The 19,713-nt window shown below is 28.5% G+C and overlaps 1 protein-coding gene across 1 annotated transcript in view; it reads left to right on the forward strand.

The window, feature by feature from the left end:
• Positions 1–11,251, forward strand: part of LOC122504603 (UDP-glycosyltransferase UGT5-like) — a 44,142-nt gene extending 32,891 nt beyond the window's left edge. Inside the window, exons 3-5 of the mRNA XM_043615785.1 lie at positions 9,508–9,739; positions 9,813–10,038; positions 10,796–11,251. Of these exons, the coding sequence (XP_043471720.1) occupies positions 9,508–9,739; positions 9,813–10,038; positions 10,796–11,165 (828 nt within the window). The 3' untranslated portion in view covers positions 11,166–11,251. The remainder of the gene's footprint in view (positions 1–9,507; positions 9,740–9,812; positions 10,039–10,795) is intronic.
• Positions 11,252–19,713: the final 8,462 nt, after the last annotated feature.

The raw sequence follows: 19,713 nt of genomic DNA on the forward strand, positions 1-19,713 counted from the left end.
ATTTACGATTTAATTCAACTTATAAATAATGGATAAATCGACTGTAGAATAGTTAATTTATTAATTATAAGAGCTTTTTTTAAGATTTTTAGTTTTTTTGATGAACTTTTTTCTACTATTTAAAGTCTAACCACCTATACATTTATGTTTATCGAATCTGTCAGGAATTTCAAGTGATTATTAATTATTTAGAGATTTATTTATTGCAATATTTGCTAAAATCTATTCTCTAAACATCCATTTTACATATTTAACACTTCCTTTTGCTATCAAACACCTTCCAAATAGTTTATTTCCACTTTTACCGCATGTCTACTATATGTCTACCATTTGTCCACTTTAAAAGTGGACATATAGTAAATCCAAATCTAGCAGGGAACAAGTGATATTTATTAGTATAATATTTACGAAACATAACGTTAACAACATATTATAAAAAGAATTAAGCTATTTAAATAAAAAATAAAAACTTTTAGTGATTTTAACCTTATATTGTGAATTAATACAAAGAAAATTCGAATATTCAATTGTTTTTAACCAAATTATGTTCAATATTGCCTTTGCCCCACATAACAAACTTTTTTTTACTTTAAATTTAAAATATTTAGATACAAAATTAAACTAAAACACCACGCCAGTTGTGTAGAGAAATATTTAATTTATTTACATGTTACGTTTTTAAAAATTAAATACTTAAACTTATGTTTTAAAAAATAAAAGTTTGTTCAGTAAAATTATCATTTTATTTTTGCAAAACAATTTTTTTGTTATATTTCTTAAAATATTTGATATTTTTAGGTTTTTCCTTTTTTAATCAATTGGTCTGATTGCATTGCAACTTAATTTTCAATACCAATTGGAATTTAGACAGAAAATAAAGGAGATATTTTAAAAAACGTCTTTGCCCCACTCTTCTCTATATGTATTAGTATGACAAATAGCGTATTTTTTAGAAATAAAATTAACAGTACATATATATATATATATATATATATATATATCTCCCTATATTACAAAAATATATCGCTGTCGCCGCTGTTTCAAGATTCCATCCCCCCTCCTCAAAGGTCAAAGGTCAAAGGGCAAACATAACCTCAAAACCCCCTTCCCACTCAAGGTCAAAGGGCAAACATAACCTCAAAACCCCGTTCCCACTCACAGGTCAAGCATAACCTCAAAACCCCCTTCCCACTCAAGGTCAAAGGGCAAACATAACCTCAAAACCCCGTTCCCACTTACAGGTCAAACATAACCTCAAAACCCCGTTCCCACTCACAGGTCAAACATAACCTCAAAACCCCCTTCCCACTCACAGGTCAAACATAACCTCAAAACTCCCTCCCTACTCATAGGTCACATGGCAAATATGACCACAAACCCCCCTCCCAACTCATAGGTAACATGACAAATGTAACCTCGAAACCCCCTCAAAACATTACCTTAAACCCTCATTTATATTATTACATTACACCCCTTCTTCCCACTCACAGGTCACAGGACAATCATAACCTCAAAATCTCCCCTCTCCTCTATTCTCACTCACATGTCACACGTCAAATATAACCTCAAAATTGCCCCTCCCTCTTTGTCACAAGGACAGGTCACAGGGCAAGTATAACCTCAAAGACCTCTTGCAAGTGAAAGCTATAGTATATTCAAAACAACCTTCTTTACTTTTATAATAATTATTAATAAATTATAATTATTATAATTAACAATAATAATAAAATTCATAATTTCAACATAGAATTTTATGTTATTTATGTTATTTATTTATGAATTTTATGTTTTTATTTTTTTTTAAAACCAATAATTATAATTTTTAAATATTATAAAATACTATTGACGTAAATTATTAAAGAAAGAAGAAGAAAAAACAAGGGGGTTGGCGCGCGAAGCGCGCAGGGGGGCGGAGCCCCCCTAGTATATATATATATATATATATATATATATATATATATATATATATATATATATATATATATATATATATATATATATATATATATATATATATATATAATTATGGTGTAGAAATGTCGGACTTACAAAGTACACTAAGAGGAGAACAAAACCAAGTGCAATCAACTTCAACATCAAATCAACAAGAGTGTGTTGTATCAGGTATTTTTTTAAACTCGTATGCCCAGGCCTGCTTATGCCCAGTTGTCAAAATACCCTCTTTCTTTATTTGTAATAGTATATTACATTATAAGGGCAGAAAGTTCGAAATTCCTGCACTGCGCGAAATAATGCCCGAGGCGATGCCGAGGGCATTATCGCGTAGTTTAGGGCTTTCGAATTTCTGCCCGTGTAATGTATACTATTTTTCTTTATATACGGTCAAGAGTACGCTGGGTAATTTATTTTTTAAGAAAATTGCAATCGAGTTTCATTTGACAGCCGGCCATCTTTATTTACTTTTGCTCCTCCACCCCAGTCCGACTCCTATGTATTTTGAAGGAAAAATATGTCAGCTTAGTGGTTTGCGTTTTCATGTGCCTAAAAGTAACACGTGATGGCGCTGTTCTCAACACTCGCTCAAAATTCACTAAAGCAATAGAAAAATATCATACCAACTTTAACGCCCTCTATAGGCAACAAATTGAAACTTTTTTTAAGTATAAATATATTTTCGTGAACTTAAAATGTTAATAAATAAAGTCCTCGAAACCAAATTTTATTTACTTCATTCCTGTGTCTTAAAAAAATTCATGAAAAACAGGTTCAAAAAACACTTCAAAGGTGTCACTTCCCCTTAAATTTTATTCTTAAATTAAGAACATTACTCTTCATAGAAGAGTATTCCTCACATCTTAAGAGGAATCATCTTAGTAAAGTATAATCCTCTTAAAATAAGAAAACACTTTTGAGCCATATTCAAGAGGAAAATATGCATTGTCTTGTGGACATACGTGTATGGGTAGCTTAAGTGCAACACTTAAGACAGATAGAACAAAAATTTTTTTTTTAAATTTCAAAATTAAAAAATTTTGAAATTTTTTTTTGTAATCTCTTTACTTGCCATTTCAACATATTTAAATTTTATTAAAATCGATTCAGTAGTTTTCGAGAAAAATGCGTATTTTGATTTGTCTTTACCCCTCCATAACTCCAACAAAAAATGGGCAAAATATGAAAAAAATACATGCGGGGGCAATTTTTCCATACTTATTCGGCTATACCCTTTCACTATAATAAAATTAGGATAACAATAGAAAAAATTTAGACTTTAGGCATCAAACTATTTGTAACATTAACGAATACAAAATTTATAAAAGTAGTAGAAAATACACTGAACAAATTTATAGCTAGATGCTGTCCTTGTAGATAGAAGCACTTTTATGAAAAATGTAATTATATTTATTACTTAAAAACATATAAATGTTTCAAAGGAATGGGGAAATTATTTCGCACCATGCTTAGTTCAATTGTCTATAAAACTATATTATCGACGCCTCCCGTTCATATAATGCTTATTATAAAGCTAATGCCATATAGTTCCTATTCAAGATTCTGGGCCATATAGTTCTTATTCGATATTCCGGGGAATATAGTTCTTATTCAAGTTCAGGGTATTATAAGTCTTATTCAAGTTTTAGGGTAATAAAAGTCTTATTCAAAATGTAATCCGATATAATTCTTATTCAAATGTAATAATAAATCATTTCTTTTTATGATTGAAGGTTAATATTTCTGCTTTTATAGATAGCAACTTATAATAATATTTAAACATTAATAAAATCCAGAATATAATTTTTCAATTCATTTTTAAATATTAATTAATTATTAACTATTTATTTATATCGTTTTTATCGCAGAAGATGAGTATTAAAAATCAATACAGAATAAAGGAAACATATAATAAAAATATGAACAAAAAAATATATAGTTTAACTTTATGAAATTGGACTTCTAGAGTCACATTACATGAAGATATAGTAAAAAATCATATTTGGAAATTTACAGCAATAAGATTCATTCCTCTATGAGGAAAAGACAATAAGACAAGTTTAGTAATAAAAAATAGATAATATTAATGATAATAAATTTCAAATTTATTTAAACAAATTAGTCATTTTGTCGACAATAAAATTTCGTTTAAATAATCATGTTAATAAAGAATAAACTAAGTTTTAAAATTAGGTAAACAATAAAACGTGTAAAATGTAAATAACAGTTCTTTTAAACTTTTAAAAATATTAATCTTAACCCGTAGGTAATTAATAACTATTATTAATCTGTGTATTACTCCTCTTCGTCACTTGGAGTTTGATCAATTATTTTCTCTTGAAAAGAGTTGTAATAGTCGTGATACTTTGGGGGAATGATGTTACTTTGACATAAAGATTTTAGATCCTTCAACTTGGCAGCGGATAGTCCTTGGTAACTAAAATAAGCTCTTTTCAGTGCGTACTTCTTCACATTAACATTGTTCTTTCCTTTTCTAGTAATGAGATTTTCGAAATCCATGTCGAATGATAGTTTGTACTGCAGTTGGTTACAGTATTCTTTAGAATCTGACACTTGCTTTACTTTAGAAATTTGCAATTGACATGTTTGTTTCTTATTGTTTTTTAATACAATTTTCATCCAGTTCATCTGAGATGACAAGTCCTTGAAGTCAAAAATCATATTGTAATTCACTGGTATGACTTGATATTTCGGCTCCGTTAATTTAGCACTTGTAATAATATCACACCATTCGCTAAGATTGTAAATCTTTTTTCCTTTGGAGTGTCTCTCTATCAAAGCGTGAACAGAGTCTCCTTCATTTTGCGTATGCCCTACTTCAAGAAATGAATGTCGAATATTGATATTAAATTTTGAAGAAGCGTAAACATACATTGAGAAAACATTCCTATTCCTGTTTTGTCCCGCACAATTGTCAGACCAGAAATAAAAGTCCGTGATTCCTTCCGATACTCTTTTCTCAATGTAATGGTATAGGCAACTAGCCACTTCATTAGATCCTTTCCGTGCGTCGTTTTCATTCCAAACATAGCAGTGACCTGCGTGTTGTCCAATGTCGTATAAAGTGAAATTATAAATTGAAAGTTTACGTTTGTAGTATAATGAGCTCGCTTCTGTTTTTGGTGTCGACAAAACCTTTTCAAAATCAAACGTGGCCATACATGCATGTTTATTATTTTTAATCATTACTTTTTCTTCTTCTTTTAATTTCGTCGAGTTTTCCTTGTTTTTAATGTGAATATTGTACACATCTGATAATTTTCTTTTATCCTCAACTGAAGCATTTTTAAATTTTTCACAATGATCACATTGGTCCTTTTTTGGTTTGAAGAAACCAATATTAAATTTTGTATTAAAAACATCGTAGTAATGATGCTTTGTGGCCATTGGTTTCTTTTCTTCAGTCATGTAAGTAACATACATATTATACATTTTGCTTAAGCTTAACGTTTCTTCCAAATACTCGCGAGTTGAATCATTTCTAGCATAATGAGAGTCAATTCTAGGGAAAAAATTAATATGCTCCATCACACTTGCTGTGACTTCTTCATCAATAGCTCTAGGTCTTAATTTTGACATTCCTCGCTTGTCGATTAGAATTGGGTCATTATTTCGAAATTTCCTTAGTGCTGTATTAACAGTTGATTTACTTATATTTAATGTATTTAGGAACTTTGTTTGACACACGATTATTTTCTTATCTCTTTCATTAATGCTATATATTTTGCGATGAACTCTTTCACTTCTATTTGAATTATCTAGATTATTGCTTTCCGAGACGTGTCTTAGAATAAAATCATATTTTCGAGAATGATCCGCTATACTCCAGTATTCATCAAAAAATTTTTTTCTTGCAGCTTCAGAGATTTTTTTTTCACACTGGAATCTACATTCAGAGCCACACGTTCTTTGAATAGATCGAGCTGAAACAATTTTTTTTGTTGAACGTGAAGTATATTCTAATCCTTGATTAGCTGATTTTTTTAAAATATTTTTTTTCCATTTCTCAGTATTGCATAATCTTTTTCTTGACAATTGTTTGACTGGTTCTTCGCTTGGTCTTTTCTCTCCTTTATCCATAGATTCACTTGAACTTATGTCAATATTTGAATTAGTTGATTCTCCATGATCGTTAGCAACTTCTATATCTTCATCTGAAGATTCAAAAACTTCTTCCTGCACCCCTGAAATATCGTTCCAACAGTCCGTATCATTCTCCATGTCATTATCGTTATTTACAAAATCAGTAGCATTAAAAACATCCCCGTTTGCAAAATTAGACATATTTGATTTGAAAGGATCGAATTCATCAATTGGAAATAAATTGCTCATATCAATTACAGGTATTTCATTTTCATTGCTTTTTGAAGTCAGGAATGTATCCTTGCCCTTGGTTATGATGTTTCTCGAATCCATATCAAATAACTCATTCATTTCTTCAGCGAAATCTGAATTGAATTGAAGTAAATTAATTAAAAAATTTTTTTATTTAATTATTATTTTTTACTTATTTACTTTTTTCAATTCATTCATTTCTTCAGCAAAATCTGAATTGAATTGAATTAAAATTAAAATTTTTTTATTTTTTACTTATTTATTTACATATTTACTTTTTTTTAAATTCATTCATTTTTTTCAGCAAAATCTGAATTGAATTGAATTAATTAAAAAATTTTTTTATTTATTTATTATTTTTTCCTTATTTACTTTTTTTTTAATTCATTCATTTTTTCAGCGAAATCTGAATTGAATTGAATTAAAATTAAATTTTTTTTATTTTTTACTTATTTATTTTTATTTTTTACTTATTTATTTACATATTTACTTTTTTTAAATTCATTCATTTTTTCAGCGAAATCTGAATTGAATTGAATTAATTAAAAAAAATTTTTATTTATTTATTATTTTTTCCTTATTTACTTTTTTTTAATTCATTCATTTTTTCAGCGAAATCTGAATTGAATTAATTTTCAAAACTTTTTTATTTTTACTTATTTATTTTTATTTTTTACTTATTTATGTACTTATTTAATTTTTTTTTAAATTCATTCATTTCCTTAGCGAAATCTGAATTGAATTAAATTAATTAAAAATTTTTTTTATTTATTTATTATTTTTTTACTTATTTATTTACTTATTTACTTTTTTTAAATTCATTCATTTCTTTAGCGAAATCTGAATTGAATTAAATTAATTTAAAATTTTTTTTATTTATTTATTATTTTTTACTTATTTATTTATTATTTTTTACTTATTTACTTTTATTTTTTACTTATTTACTTTTCACTTAATTTATTCATTTCTTTCGCGAAATCTGAATTGAATTAAATTAATTTAAAAATTTTTTTATTTATTTATTATTTGTTCACTTATTTATTTTTACTTTTCACTTATTTACTTATTTACTTTTTTTAATTCATTCATTTCTTCAGCGAAATCTGAATTGAAATTAATTAATTGAAAAATTTTTTTAAATATTTTTAATTTTTTACTTATTTATTATTATTATTTTTATTTTATTTAAAATTATTTACCGGTTGAAGTGGATGGTCTTGGATCCATTTTAAATCTAAGTATTTTCTTGAATGATTGTATTCTTAATTCTTATAAATCTACACAGAAAAATAGTAAACGTGAATTTTTTACTCTATTACAATTTTTGAAAAATTATTTCATTACTTGATTTTTAATTAATTAATAAAACAATATTCCATAACTTTGTAAATTTTAGTTAACCTTATTAAATATTCAAAAAATATGAAATGAATATTTTTAACACATACCAGTTGAATAATCTGTTGAAAATTTGTTGCAAATCTATTTCTTTATTAATTAATGTGACATTTTATTGTCATTCTTATAAATGTGACATTTTATTGTCATTATTATTAATGTGACTTTTTATTGTGAACCAACTGTCAAAAAACAAAAATAAACGAAATATTATTTTTGATTAATATGAATGACACACTGAATTTCAAATCATTATAATTATACTCATTTTCAAAATGTATTTAATTTTTTGAAATCATAAAAAAAATTTCTTTTAGATCCTTTTATAAATTTATAAATTAGGTTATGTCAATTTTGCGAAGACAAAAATAAAATATTAAAAAATTATTCTTTTAATTTATTTTATATGGATTCAGAAACAATTATTAAGAGCAATTATCAATTAATGAATAATGGATTTGTAGTTTTTGTTAATTGATATCAAATCAACAAAATTTACTTTGCGTAGTTTATGCATATTGGATTTTGCAAACTTACAATTATGAAATGATTTTGTACTATTTTTAATCATGAAATTCCCATATTACCTGTAAGAATTAATATTTTATTGATTCAAATATTGACAAAAATTCAAGTGAACCACCTGTTATAAAGGGAAAAAAGTATATAAAAATAAAAGAAAATTGTATGATTAATAAATTAATATTATTAATATTATTAATATTAATAAGTATTATAAATAAATTTTTAATATAATACAAGGAAATTTGAATAAGAATTATATCGGATTACATTTTGAATAAGACTTTTATTACCTTATAACTTGAATAAGACTTTTATTACCCTAAAACTTGAATAAGACTTATAATACCCTGAACTTGAATAAGAACTATATTCCCCGGAACATCGAATAAGAACTATATGGCCCAGAATCTTGAATAGGAACTATATGGCATTAGCTTTTTAATAAGCATTATATGAACGGGAGGCGTCGATATATTTAAACTATAATTACTTCATAATATTAATAGCTTGATATTTTCACTTATTAAGGAAATGAAGATAACAATTACTAAGGTTTTGAGTATCATCGTTTTGGTTTATTGCATTCTTTTGCAAATTAATACGAATCATTTTAGATATTAGACGTTTGCTTTCATTTTATTCTATGTCAAATATATAAAAATTATCCCAATCAAAGTGATGTTTTTGTAAATTTTTATGAGTAGCAGTAACGCCAACTTTAGCTTTTTTTGTCCGTTTATACGAACTCCCACCATTTTTTTGTTTCACCAACAACCAACATGACTGATTCGGAGTGATCGATCAAGCTACCAATATTATTATATACCTGGGGTTTTATTTTTGAAAAATTTTCTTAAGATTACAAGCAATTAGTTTAATAAATTTTAAGCCCAATTCCTTAGCCATAAATCTTTCTTTTCTTTTTTATTCAGAAGATCTGCTGTACAAAGTAAAAACCTAGTAGACCCTTTTTTTGTAAGGTCGTGTTTTGTTTATAAATCTAAGTGAACTTCGACCATACGAAAAAAGCTGTTACTAGGTTTTTAATTTGGACAGCAGAGATATCATGACTGGAATGTCCATATTCATCCCCAAAAAGGTTTTTAAAATATTTTTAGAATATTTTAGTCTGCCAAAAAATATTCTAGAAGATTATTTGAATATCTATGCTCTTAAAATATTTTGGAACATTATTTGGTAGACATGAAACGTTTTTAGAACGACAATGGTTTTTTACCAACTGAGACATACTAATAACTTATTTATCCTTTTAAGGAACTCATGAAATGGATGGATGAAAGTGTTCACGGAATTGTCTACATATCATTTGGAACTGCATTACCACTCGAAAGTCTTCCAAAAGAAACTCTTTTATCAATGTTTTCCTCATTCGCCAAACTCGCACCAATGAGAATTTTAATAAAAGTAACAAAGAAAAATAAATTACCACCAGAAATACCGGAAAATGTCCTAACAATGATTTGGATACCGCAAATACCAATTCTAAGTAGATATAATATTTCTAAGAACAATATAAACAAGTTTTAAATAAATTTAACATTATTTTTCACTTTTTGCAGAACATCGAAATACGAGAGTATTTATTTCACACGGCGGTATTCATAGTGTTATAGAAGCTCTTTATTTTGGAATTCCTGTTATTGGGATACCGATTGTTTACGATCAAGATCAAAATTTGCGTCTGTTGGAAAATAAAAATATGTGTATTATATTAGATTATGACAAAATCACAGAAAATAGTATGGACATGGCCATTTCGAAAATGTTAAACGATTCAAGTTTTAGGTAAATTTTTTAAAATATACATACATCACATTACATTGAAAATGTGCTTTTAAGAATTTTAAACTAATACACTGAAACCTCACTTATTTAAACATGGCTCACGCAATTCGACAGTAAGTGTCGCGTTTATTTGTACTTTGGTAGGCATAACTTATGTTGGTGACGTAATTCGATAAATTGACATGATTGGCTGGTTTTGTTTAAACTCAACCAATGGGAATGAAAGTATCTTTCCATTGGTCGCGTACTGTGCATGAGCTAAGACAAGTGGGGTTAGGGCTGATCCTAACTGAAAATAAGTGAACCTAAAACGGGTTCAGATAAACGCAACTTTAAGTAAACGAGACTTTAAATTTTGTTTGCTTATAACTTTTTTTCAAAGTATATATAATAAGAACTTGAGCTTTTCAGTAGCTTCATATTTTATAAAAATCTGTTAGGTGACAACTTTAAAAAAAATTTTTTTTTTAAACTCATTAAATTTTGTATTGTAACATATGTAAAAAAGAAAAAGAATTGAATTAAAATAATATAGAAATGATTATTTTATGTTAATAAATAAAAAATATTTATAATAGTTGTCTTTAGAAAATTATAAATTACTAAAAACCCGTAAAAAGGGAATAGCGGTCTGACAGACCAGGGGTAGGACTGAGCGTGATTTTTCAGCACGTAAAACCTTGTTCTAATTTAACCTTTTTTAACGTTGTATGAAAAATATATATTAAATTAAATTTAAAAATTCTTTAATTTGCAGAAAAGCTGCCCAATATCATTCAAAATTATTTCTAGATCGACCAATGAATCCCGGAAATGAAGCTGTCTATTGGATTGAATATGTAATAAGAAATGGAGGCGAATCTTTACGATCTCCGGCAGTGAATATGTATTGGTATCAAGTTGAACTTCTAGATGTTTATGGGTTTTTATTCTGTTGTATTTTACTTATAATTTGCCTCATTTTAGTTACTGTTAAAGTAATATTGAAAAAGTATAAAATCAATACTAAAACATTCATCATAACTGATGGTTTATCTTCAATTGCAAAATCAATGCTGTCAATTTTCTTAAAATTTTCACCAAAATTAAAGTTCAAAAGTGTATTAATCTTTCAAAGTAGACAATAGGCCTAGTAGACAAAACTAACAGATACATTAGTTATTCTAGCTTTTCTAAAAATAATACTAGACTTAAAAATTCAAAATGTTTTATTAAAAATAAAGAATATTGTGTAGTAATTTTAGATGCAAATTTTATTCAATTGACACCTGATTTAGTATACAATACAAGTTTTTCCCATTTTTTCTAACACAACTTCTTAATTACCAATGTTCAACTTTCCAGGTAAAACACTTTAACGATTTAAATTTTGATCAGAATATTTCTAACATTATTGGAAGGGCAAATGAGACCCTTGGGTTCGAACGAGAAATACTACTCGTTTTTTAGATGTATCAACCTTAAGGGTACTTTATTTTTTCTTTGTAAGATCAATAACACAGGCACACAAAAAAAATTTCGTGATCCAGAGGACAGAACCTTATATTCCCACGTCTTTTTGGTCGCTGAAACCGAATATGACGATGAAAAATTTTTTAAATTGCCCATTTTCCCGCTGCCACCCCCTTTTCACCCCCACACAAGAGTAAGGGGGTTGGCATTTTAGTTTTAATGTTATTTTACACTAAATTTGTAAACAAAATTACAGTTTTTATATTTTGCTATAGTTAAGGGATGTTTAAATAATATTTTCGTCTATTGTTTATAATTTAATAATTACATGTTTAGAAGTTATAAAGCAAATACATAAAAATTCCTGCTTTACGGAGAATCAGCCATATAAGTATGATTATTATTCCACACGGAGAGAGAATAATTATATATATTAAATTTTGTAAAAGTATTTTACAAATTGGGGAAAAAGCGCGACAAAGAGAAATTTAGACATCCGATCTGAAAAAACTAAAGGTGGTTTTGAAGCTGTGATATGTGGTTAGGCATCCCCCTTAACCCGGATAAAAAATATTAAAATTAAAAAAATGTCGACAATTTAAAAAAAAAATCTACAAAAAATGGGATTTTTTTAGCCCATCTTTATGTCCTAACTTTCACAAAAAAAGACAATCGGCTTTAGGGGGGATGCATGAAGGCTTTCATAATGAAGAATTTTTATTCAGGGTTTTTTAAAATCGGTTGAAAAGAACTCGAGTTATTCTGTCCGCCAGTTTGAAAAACATCGTTTTGAGAATAACACGTTTAAAGCGCCATATTACGCGCGACTGGCTTCCGCGCGCAGAGAAATTTCTTCGAATTTTAATCTAGAATTTGGGAATTATATTCTTCAGATAATTTAGAACACGGAAGTAAAGGAAAAAAAATCGATTTTTTGATCGACACAAACTATAATACTACCTTAAAAAAACTTTCGTGAGTAAAGTTATATTAGAATTTAATTAATATTATTGATATTTGATATAAATATACTAAATTTTACAAAAGTTTTTTTAAAGTTTAGTATTTTTTATATAAACACCATCACTAAATCGCAAGAGGAAGAAAAGTGTAAATCCAGCTGGTCGTGCACACAAGCTTCTATCCAAAGATTAATTTAAGTGAAATGGAGACACAAAATAACGATTAGCAGTCACAGGAGATTTGCTTGAAGGGAGGTTTTCTGGATGAGGATTCATTGTTAACTTCTTTACTTTATTCTGGAATAACTTTCTGCGTTTTACATGCCCTTCGCAATATTTCTGACATAAATGATTTATTGGTGGACAGTGATGTTCTGGCTGTCAGTGAGACTTGGTCTACTAATGAAAACTTTAAATATCATGGTTTGTCTGATTTTAAGTCGATTGTTGCGCCGGCTGTGAAGAATAAGCGTTTTGGCAGAGCTGTTGAAAGCCTCTTACTGCTGTATAATGTAAAACTTTATAAGGTAGAAGTCTTATTAATTGCTCATTCACACATTTTAGTTATGATTAAATCTGGTTTTACTAATTTTATTTTGTGTTTGTCTTACTTCTCACCGAATAATGATTTTTATATCTATTTGGATTAATTAATTAGTGTTCTTAATCTGGCAGCGGAGCAGCATCCTGATTTGCCAATTATTGTGGGGGGTGATTTTGATAGCAGGGTGGGTGATTTTTTTTTTATTGTTTATACTCCTGCCCTATTGGCCTTACGCACTTCGACAAGAGTCCCCGAGAAATACTTTTTGGATTAAGTATAACCATTCTACTTAGGGGCCGCACACATAATACGTCACGCGGCTAGGGGGAGGGAGTGGGTCTGAGAATTGTGACTAAGTGTGACATGGGGGAGGGGGGGTGAACTCATGTGTTACGTCACAATCTTTTAAATTCAAAGATTATAAGAAATTATATGTGACAATGTCACTTTTTCTAAATAAAACAAGTTAAAAATGCTCTAAACTATTTAATATCTACTAGGGGGGCTGCGCCCCCATGCGCGCTTCGCGCACCAACCCCCCCGTTATTAAATTTACAGTTTAAAGTTTTTATCTAAAAATACATTGATTTAAATTTTTTTAATTATTTAAAATACTTCAACAATTGGTTTTTAGCCAAATTCTTTAAAATTAAAATTAAAATTTTTTATTTATTAACTTAATTAATGTTTGTTGAATAATTAAATTTAATTAAAATTTTTAGTAACAAAGTATTAAAACATATTTTATTTTTTTAGCTTTTAAAGAATTTGTTTCCAAGATGCACCGCGAGGAGGTATAATAAACTTTAATTTTTAATTAAGTTTGTTACAAACCAATTTAGCATCTCACCTAAACTAAAAAATATTAAATAAAGTATAAAAATTATATTGTAAATATAGTAAAATTAATAAAAAAATTCAAGTTGTAATTATTCAGTTAGACGCATTTTCATTATTTAATAGTGAGAGTCATTGATTTTATTTTTTAATTTTTTCAAATCTAAAATCGGAAGATATTAAAAAAGTTTTTCTCATAAGTTTTAAAATATAATTAATCAAAAGTGTTTACATATCATTGTATATGTTAAAAAGTACTAAAAAAAGTAATTTCAAATTTAAAAAAGTGTACGTAGCCTTGGCTACAGGTAAAAATTACTGATTGTCATTGTAGATTTTAGCAGAATCAGCAGGAAGGTACCTAAATTTTTCCCAATCTGAAATTCTTTTTTAATACTTCTTCATATACACAACGACATAATAAAAACTTTTTAAAAAAAATTAAAGTTACAAAACTCATTAATAAATTGAAATTTTAATTCATTTTCAGTGAATGGCATTTACTTTCATTATTGACACATTTATAATTTTTTATATTAAATCAACTAATCGTTTTTTGAAATATTTCAAATGTTTTATTCAAAAACTTCTTTCCATACAATATTTTTTATTTCTTTAAAATCTTCAGAATCAATTTCTATAAACAATTTGTTTTTATTTTTACATCTCGAAAGTGCTACATACAATTGACCATGTGAAAATAGAGGTTTCTGAAAATAAATTCCAACTTCTTCAAAACTTTGCCCTTGTGATTTATTTATAGTTATAGCGAATGCTAAAACTATGGGAAATTGTCTCCGGTATAAAATAAAAGGTAGTGAAGAAAATTCACCTGAGTCTAAAGTAATTCTAGGAATAAAAGCAGTACATCCTGCTTTTATTCTTGTAATTATCGAAACTTTTATATTAAATTTAAACAATTTTAAAATTTTTAGTCTTGTTCCATTACAAAGACCATCATTAATACTTAAATTTCTTATAAGCATTACTACTGCTTCAACTTTTAAATTTAATTTATGAACTGGTAATCCTGGAAATTTTAAAGAATTTAAATATTCTATTGGAAAGTTTAATTGTACGTCATCGTCTGTTTGGTCCATCCCTTTATTTTTCGCGTAATCTATGCTATAATACGTTGTTTTTTTACTTTTAATTTCGTTTAGTATTTTATTATTCAGCTTATAAATGTCTTCATTGTGGCTTGAAAGAATTACTTTATTAGAAAGATCAGTATCTTCTAAAATTACAGAGCCATATATTTTATTACAAATGTCTGTTGTTATCCATGTTTTAGAAATTTGTAATAGATCAATTTGACCCTCTCCAATTTGTAACAAAAATTTTGCAAAATCTAAATTAGAAGATCTCATATTAATTTTTAATTTCATAATTTCAAATTTATTCCACAAATGTGAATTTTTAATACATTCTTGTATTATATTAATTCTACCACCATATTTAACAACCGGTAAAATTTGTCGAAAATCTCCCCCTAGAATAATTAATTTTCCGCCGAAAGGTAAATCTTCTAATTTACAGACATCCCTTAAAGTTTGATCAACAACTTCTAAAGCTTTTTTCGGTATCATTGAAGCCTCATCCCAAATTATAACATCACACTTTCGTAATTTTTCTTTATCTGCTTTTAATTTTAAAAATGTAGTTTCTATATTTGATAAATCTAAAGGTAATCTAAATGTTCTGTGGCTTGTCATTCCACCAGGAAGTAAAATTGACGCTATTCCTGTCCAAGCCATTGATACTACCCGCTTACCTTTTCCTAAATAATAATGAATTAAAGCTTTATATAAAAATGTTTTACCACTTCCCCCAGGACCATCGATAAAAATCATTGAATTTTTGTTTTGAATAATTTTATTAAAAAATTTTTTTTGATCGTTATTTAATTGATTTATTAAAGTTACCGTCAACCGGGGCTATTTTGTGCACCAAATAGCTTTTTTTTTATTCAAAGATTTATTTAAATTCAGAATTAAGAGAATAAAGAAAATCAACTTTTGATATATGTTGTGGACATCCTTTTGAAGGTTTCCTATAAATTTTGCAAAGAAAAAAATTTTTTGTCTTAGTTATAGTCATTGAAAGTCGTGAACACAATAACTCCCGGGATGGGGCTATTTTGTGCATCGAACTTTGTTTTTCTATAATGTTGCGTAAACAATTTTTTTAATTGTTTCTGCTTCATGAAATCTTTTGTGTATATATTTGAGAGTAAATTAAAAAAAGAATGACCTAGTAAAATTTTTTTTGTATAGATATATTATACAAAAAATGTAAAATAAAGCACTAAAATTTTGCTAAAATCTGGATTTACTAAAAATTAACAATCTTTTTTTAAATTGTATATTACACAGATAGTAAATAAAATTTTTTTCTTTTTTAATATATATTTTATAATAATATACTAATATAATTATAAAATGATCGTTTAAACACTTATAAATAACTTTAAAACATCATTTCAATAGGAGCTTTTTTAATGGTTTTGAATGATATTTTTAAAAAACTTGAAATAAATATTTTTAAGGTTAAATAGATAACAATTTAATATCTAATATGATTTTCAAGTTATTTTAAGAGAAACGAGAAAATAGTTTTAAAACTAATTTGAAAAACTTATAAATATTAATTAATGTTCATTTTTTGAGGTTACGTTGTGCACCGGTAGAGCTTTTAATCGTTTTCATGATTTTAATTAACGTATTTACAGTTTTTTGACAGAAAAGTAAGACAAAAATGTATAAAAATGATAAACAGAATCTTCTTTACTTACTAAATAAAATATTTATGAAAAATATTTGATTTTTTTAAGTGCACAAAATAGCCCCATGGAATCCTGGTTTTTCAGTTTTTTCCACTTTTCTCTTAAAATAATGAATAAAAAGTTAGCGCATTACGTATGTATCATCACAACACAATTGAAAACAAATATCTAACACAGTTTATGAGACACATTAAAACTCTAGAAGATCTGGTATAATTTTTCCGAACTTTCAAAATTTTTTAAACAAATTTTCCGTTTTTAGGAATTTTTTTCTCTTAATTGCCAAAGAATTAAATAATAACATTTAGTGCTCTCTATTGTCATGTAATCAAACTTTCATTTTACAAAATAGCAGATTAAAATAATTCATTTTAATAATTTTTTCCATTAAAAAACTCGCGTGCACAAAATAGCCCCCGGATGCACAAAATAGCCCCAGTTGACGGTATGCCAATTTCTTTATTTTTACTTAAAAATTTGTTTTCTTCTTCTACTGTTTGCTTTTCTTCAATATGTTTGGGATCCGGTAAGCCAAAATCAGAACATGATAAATTTTCCAAATTAAAAACTACATTAATTTCATTTGAAGCTTTTTGTTCATGATTGTCCTTAAATCCCTCACAAAAATAATTTTTAAATTTATCCCAGATTGTACATGATAAAGTTGGTGAATTATCTGAAATAAGATACCACGCAAAAAATTTTCTTAATTCTGAAGGCATCATCATCGGTGGGGGTTTGCCCTGTAACCAAGGGGTGGAGGCAGATGAGAGAGAATTTATATAATTTCAAAGTAATTTGTTTCCAAGAAATATGTTTCCAGCGAAATAGAATTAGGGAAGATGGGGAAGGGGGTTGACGTTATGTTTTCCCTGTGACCTGTGAGTGGGAAGGGGGTTATGAGGTTATGTTTACCCTGTGACCTATGAGTAGGGATGGAGGGTTTGAGGTTATGTTTGCCAAGGGACCTGTGAGTAGGAAGGGGGTTTTGAGATTATGTTTGCCAAGTGACCTGTGAGTGGGAAGGGGATTTTGAGGTTATGTTTGCCCTGTGACCTGTGAGTGGGAAGGGGATTATGAGGATCTGTTTTCCCTGTGACCTATGAGTAGGGAGGAGGTTTTGAGGTTATGTTTGCCATGTGACCTGTGAGTGGGAAGGGGGTTTTGAGGTTATGTTTGCCCTGTAACCTGTGAGTGGGAAGGGGGTTATGAGGTTATGTTTTCCCTGTGACCTATGAATAGGGGGGGTTGAGGTTATGTTTGCCAAGGAACCTGTGAGTAGGGATGGAGGGTTTGAGGTTATGTTTGCCAAGGGACCTGTGAGTAGGAAGGGGGTTTTGAGGTTATGTTTGCCAAGGGACCTGTGAGTAGGAAGGGGGTTTTGAGATTATGTTTGCCAAGTGACCTGTGAGTGGGAAGGGGATTTTGAGGTTATGTTTGCCCTGTGACCTGTGAGTGGGAAGGGGATTATGAGGATCTGTTTTCCCTGTGACCTATGAGTAGGGAGGAGGTTTTGAGGTTATGTTTGCCATGTGACCTGTGAGTAGGAAGGGGGTTTTGAGGTTATGTTTGCCATGTGACCTGTGAGTGGGAAGGGGGTTTTGAGGTTATGTTTGCCCTGTAACCTGTGAGTGGGAAGGGGGTTATGAGGTTATGTTTTCCCTGTGACCTATGAATAGGGGGGGTTGAGGTTATGTTTGCCAAGGAACCTGTGAGTAGGAAGGGGGTTTTGAGGTTATGTTTGCCAAGTGACCTGTGAGTAGGAAGGAGGTTTTAAGGTTATGCTTGCCCTTTGACCTTTGATCTTTGACCTATTCTATCTATTACCTATCTATTACCTGTTTATGTATCTATTGGTATATTATTTATAATATGATAAGTAATATATTCTCTTAATTTGAATCAGTTAAAAATCATGGTTTTAACTGACAATCAGCAGTGACTATTTTTTTGTATCTGAATCAGTTAAAAATAACTGAAAAATTATCCACAAAACACCGAAACTTTTCTAAATATATGTATATTAAAGATTTGCTTGCATACTTCGAAAAGTTTACTAGCAATTAGTTTAGTTAAAATTGTCTAAAGATTTAAATTTCTTACTCCAATAAATGTTTATCGTCAAATTTTCTTAAAAATATATAGCTTCAAACTTTCCTGAACATTTGACTATAACTATAACTGTTGACTATACTTTGGTGAAAATTTTCCTGAAAATTTAAGTTAAATTTTCAGGAAAGTTTCGCGCTAAACATTTACTGAATATTTAAATCTTTACACAATTTTCACTAAACATTGCATTTAAATATTTCGAAGCTTGCCTTTAATAAATTTTTAGGAAAGTTTCAGTGCTATGTAAGTAGTTAAACGTGACTAATTGAATCATTAAAAAAAATTGTATTAAAACATCAGTTATTTTTAACTATAATTGTTAGAAAAAAAATATTACTATTTGAATTAGTGACTGACTTTTTGCTTCTAAATCAGTTATTTTCAACTGATTCAATAATTTAGAGTGTAGGATATAATATATATTATTATGAAATTTTCTTTATATTAACCTAATTTGCGTCTACAGCCGACTTTTATTAGGAGTACTCGCATTCCGCCTGGACCACCCGTCAATGGGTTTTCTTGCCAGAGAAGAGGGAAACTGTAGAAAACCTCTCCTGAGTACAACCGGTTTATCGTCAGTCGAGTTCTAATGGTGTGTACCGGACAATAATCGACGGTGCACATCATTATACCTCGACGTCAAACCTCCTGCTCAGATTTTCTCACGTGCCGGAAAATACCCTTGGTCCTTAAACGACCGCCAAGCGAGGCTTCTATCCGACTGAGCTAATCTGTCGGTCAGGGTGGGTGATTTAAACCGACTGGACTCGCAGATTTTGGACCTTACGATTTTCAATAATGACAGACAATCTTTGGACAAAGTTGTAAATTTTAATTAATGATATGGAATCTTGTAATTTTGTTCTTTTAAATGGTCGGAACTTCTGGAGATTGCCCTGCGAATTATACCGTTGTGGGTCCACAAGGTTGTAGTGTGATAGACTTGGTTTGGTGTTCGCTCAATGGCGTTCAGCTGTGTT

This window comes from Leptopilina heterotoma, unplaced genomic scaffold (assembly GCF_015476425.1).
Source record: "Leptopilina heterotoma isolate Lh14 unplaced genomic scaffold, ASM1547642v1 Lhet_307, whole genome shotgun sequence".
Lineage (NCBI taxonomy): Eukaryota > Metazoa > Arthropoda > Insecta > Hymenoptera > Figitidae > Leptopilina > Leptopilina heterotoma.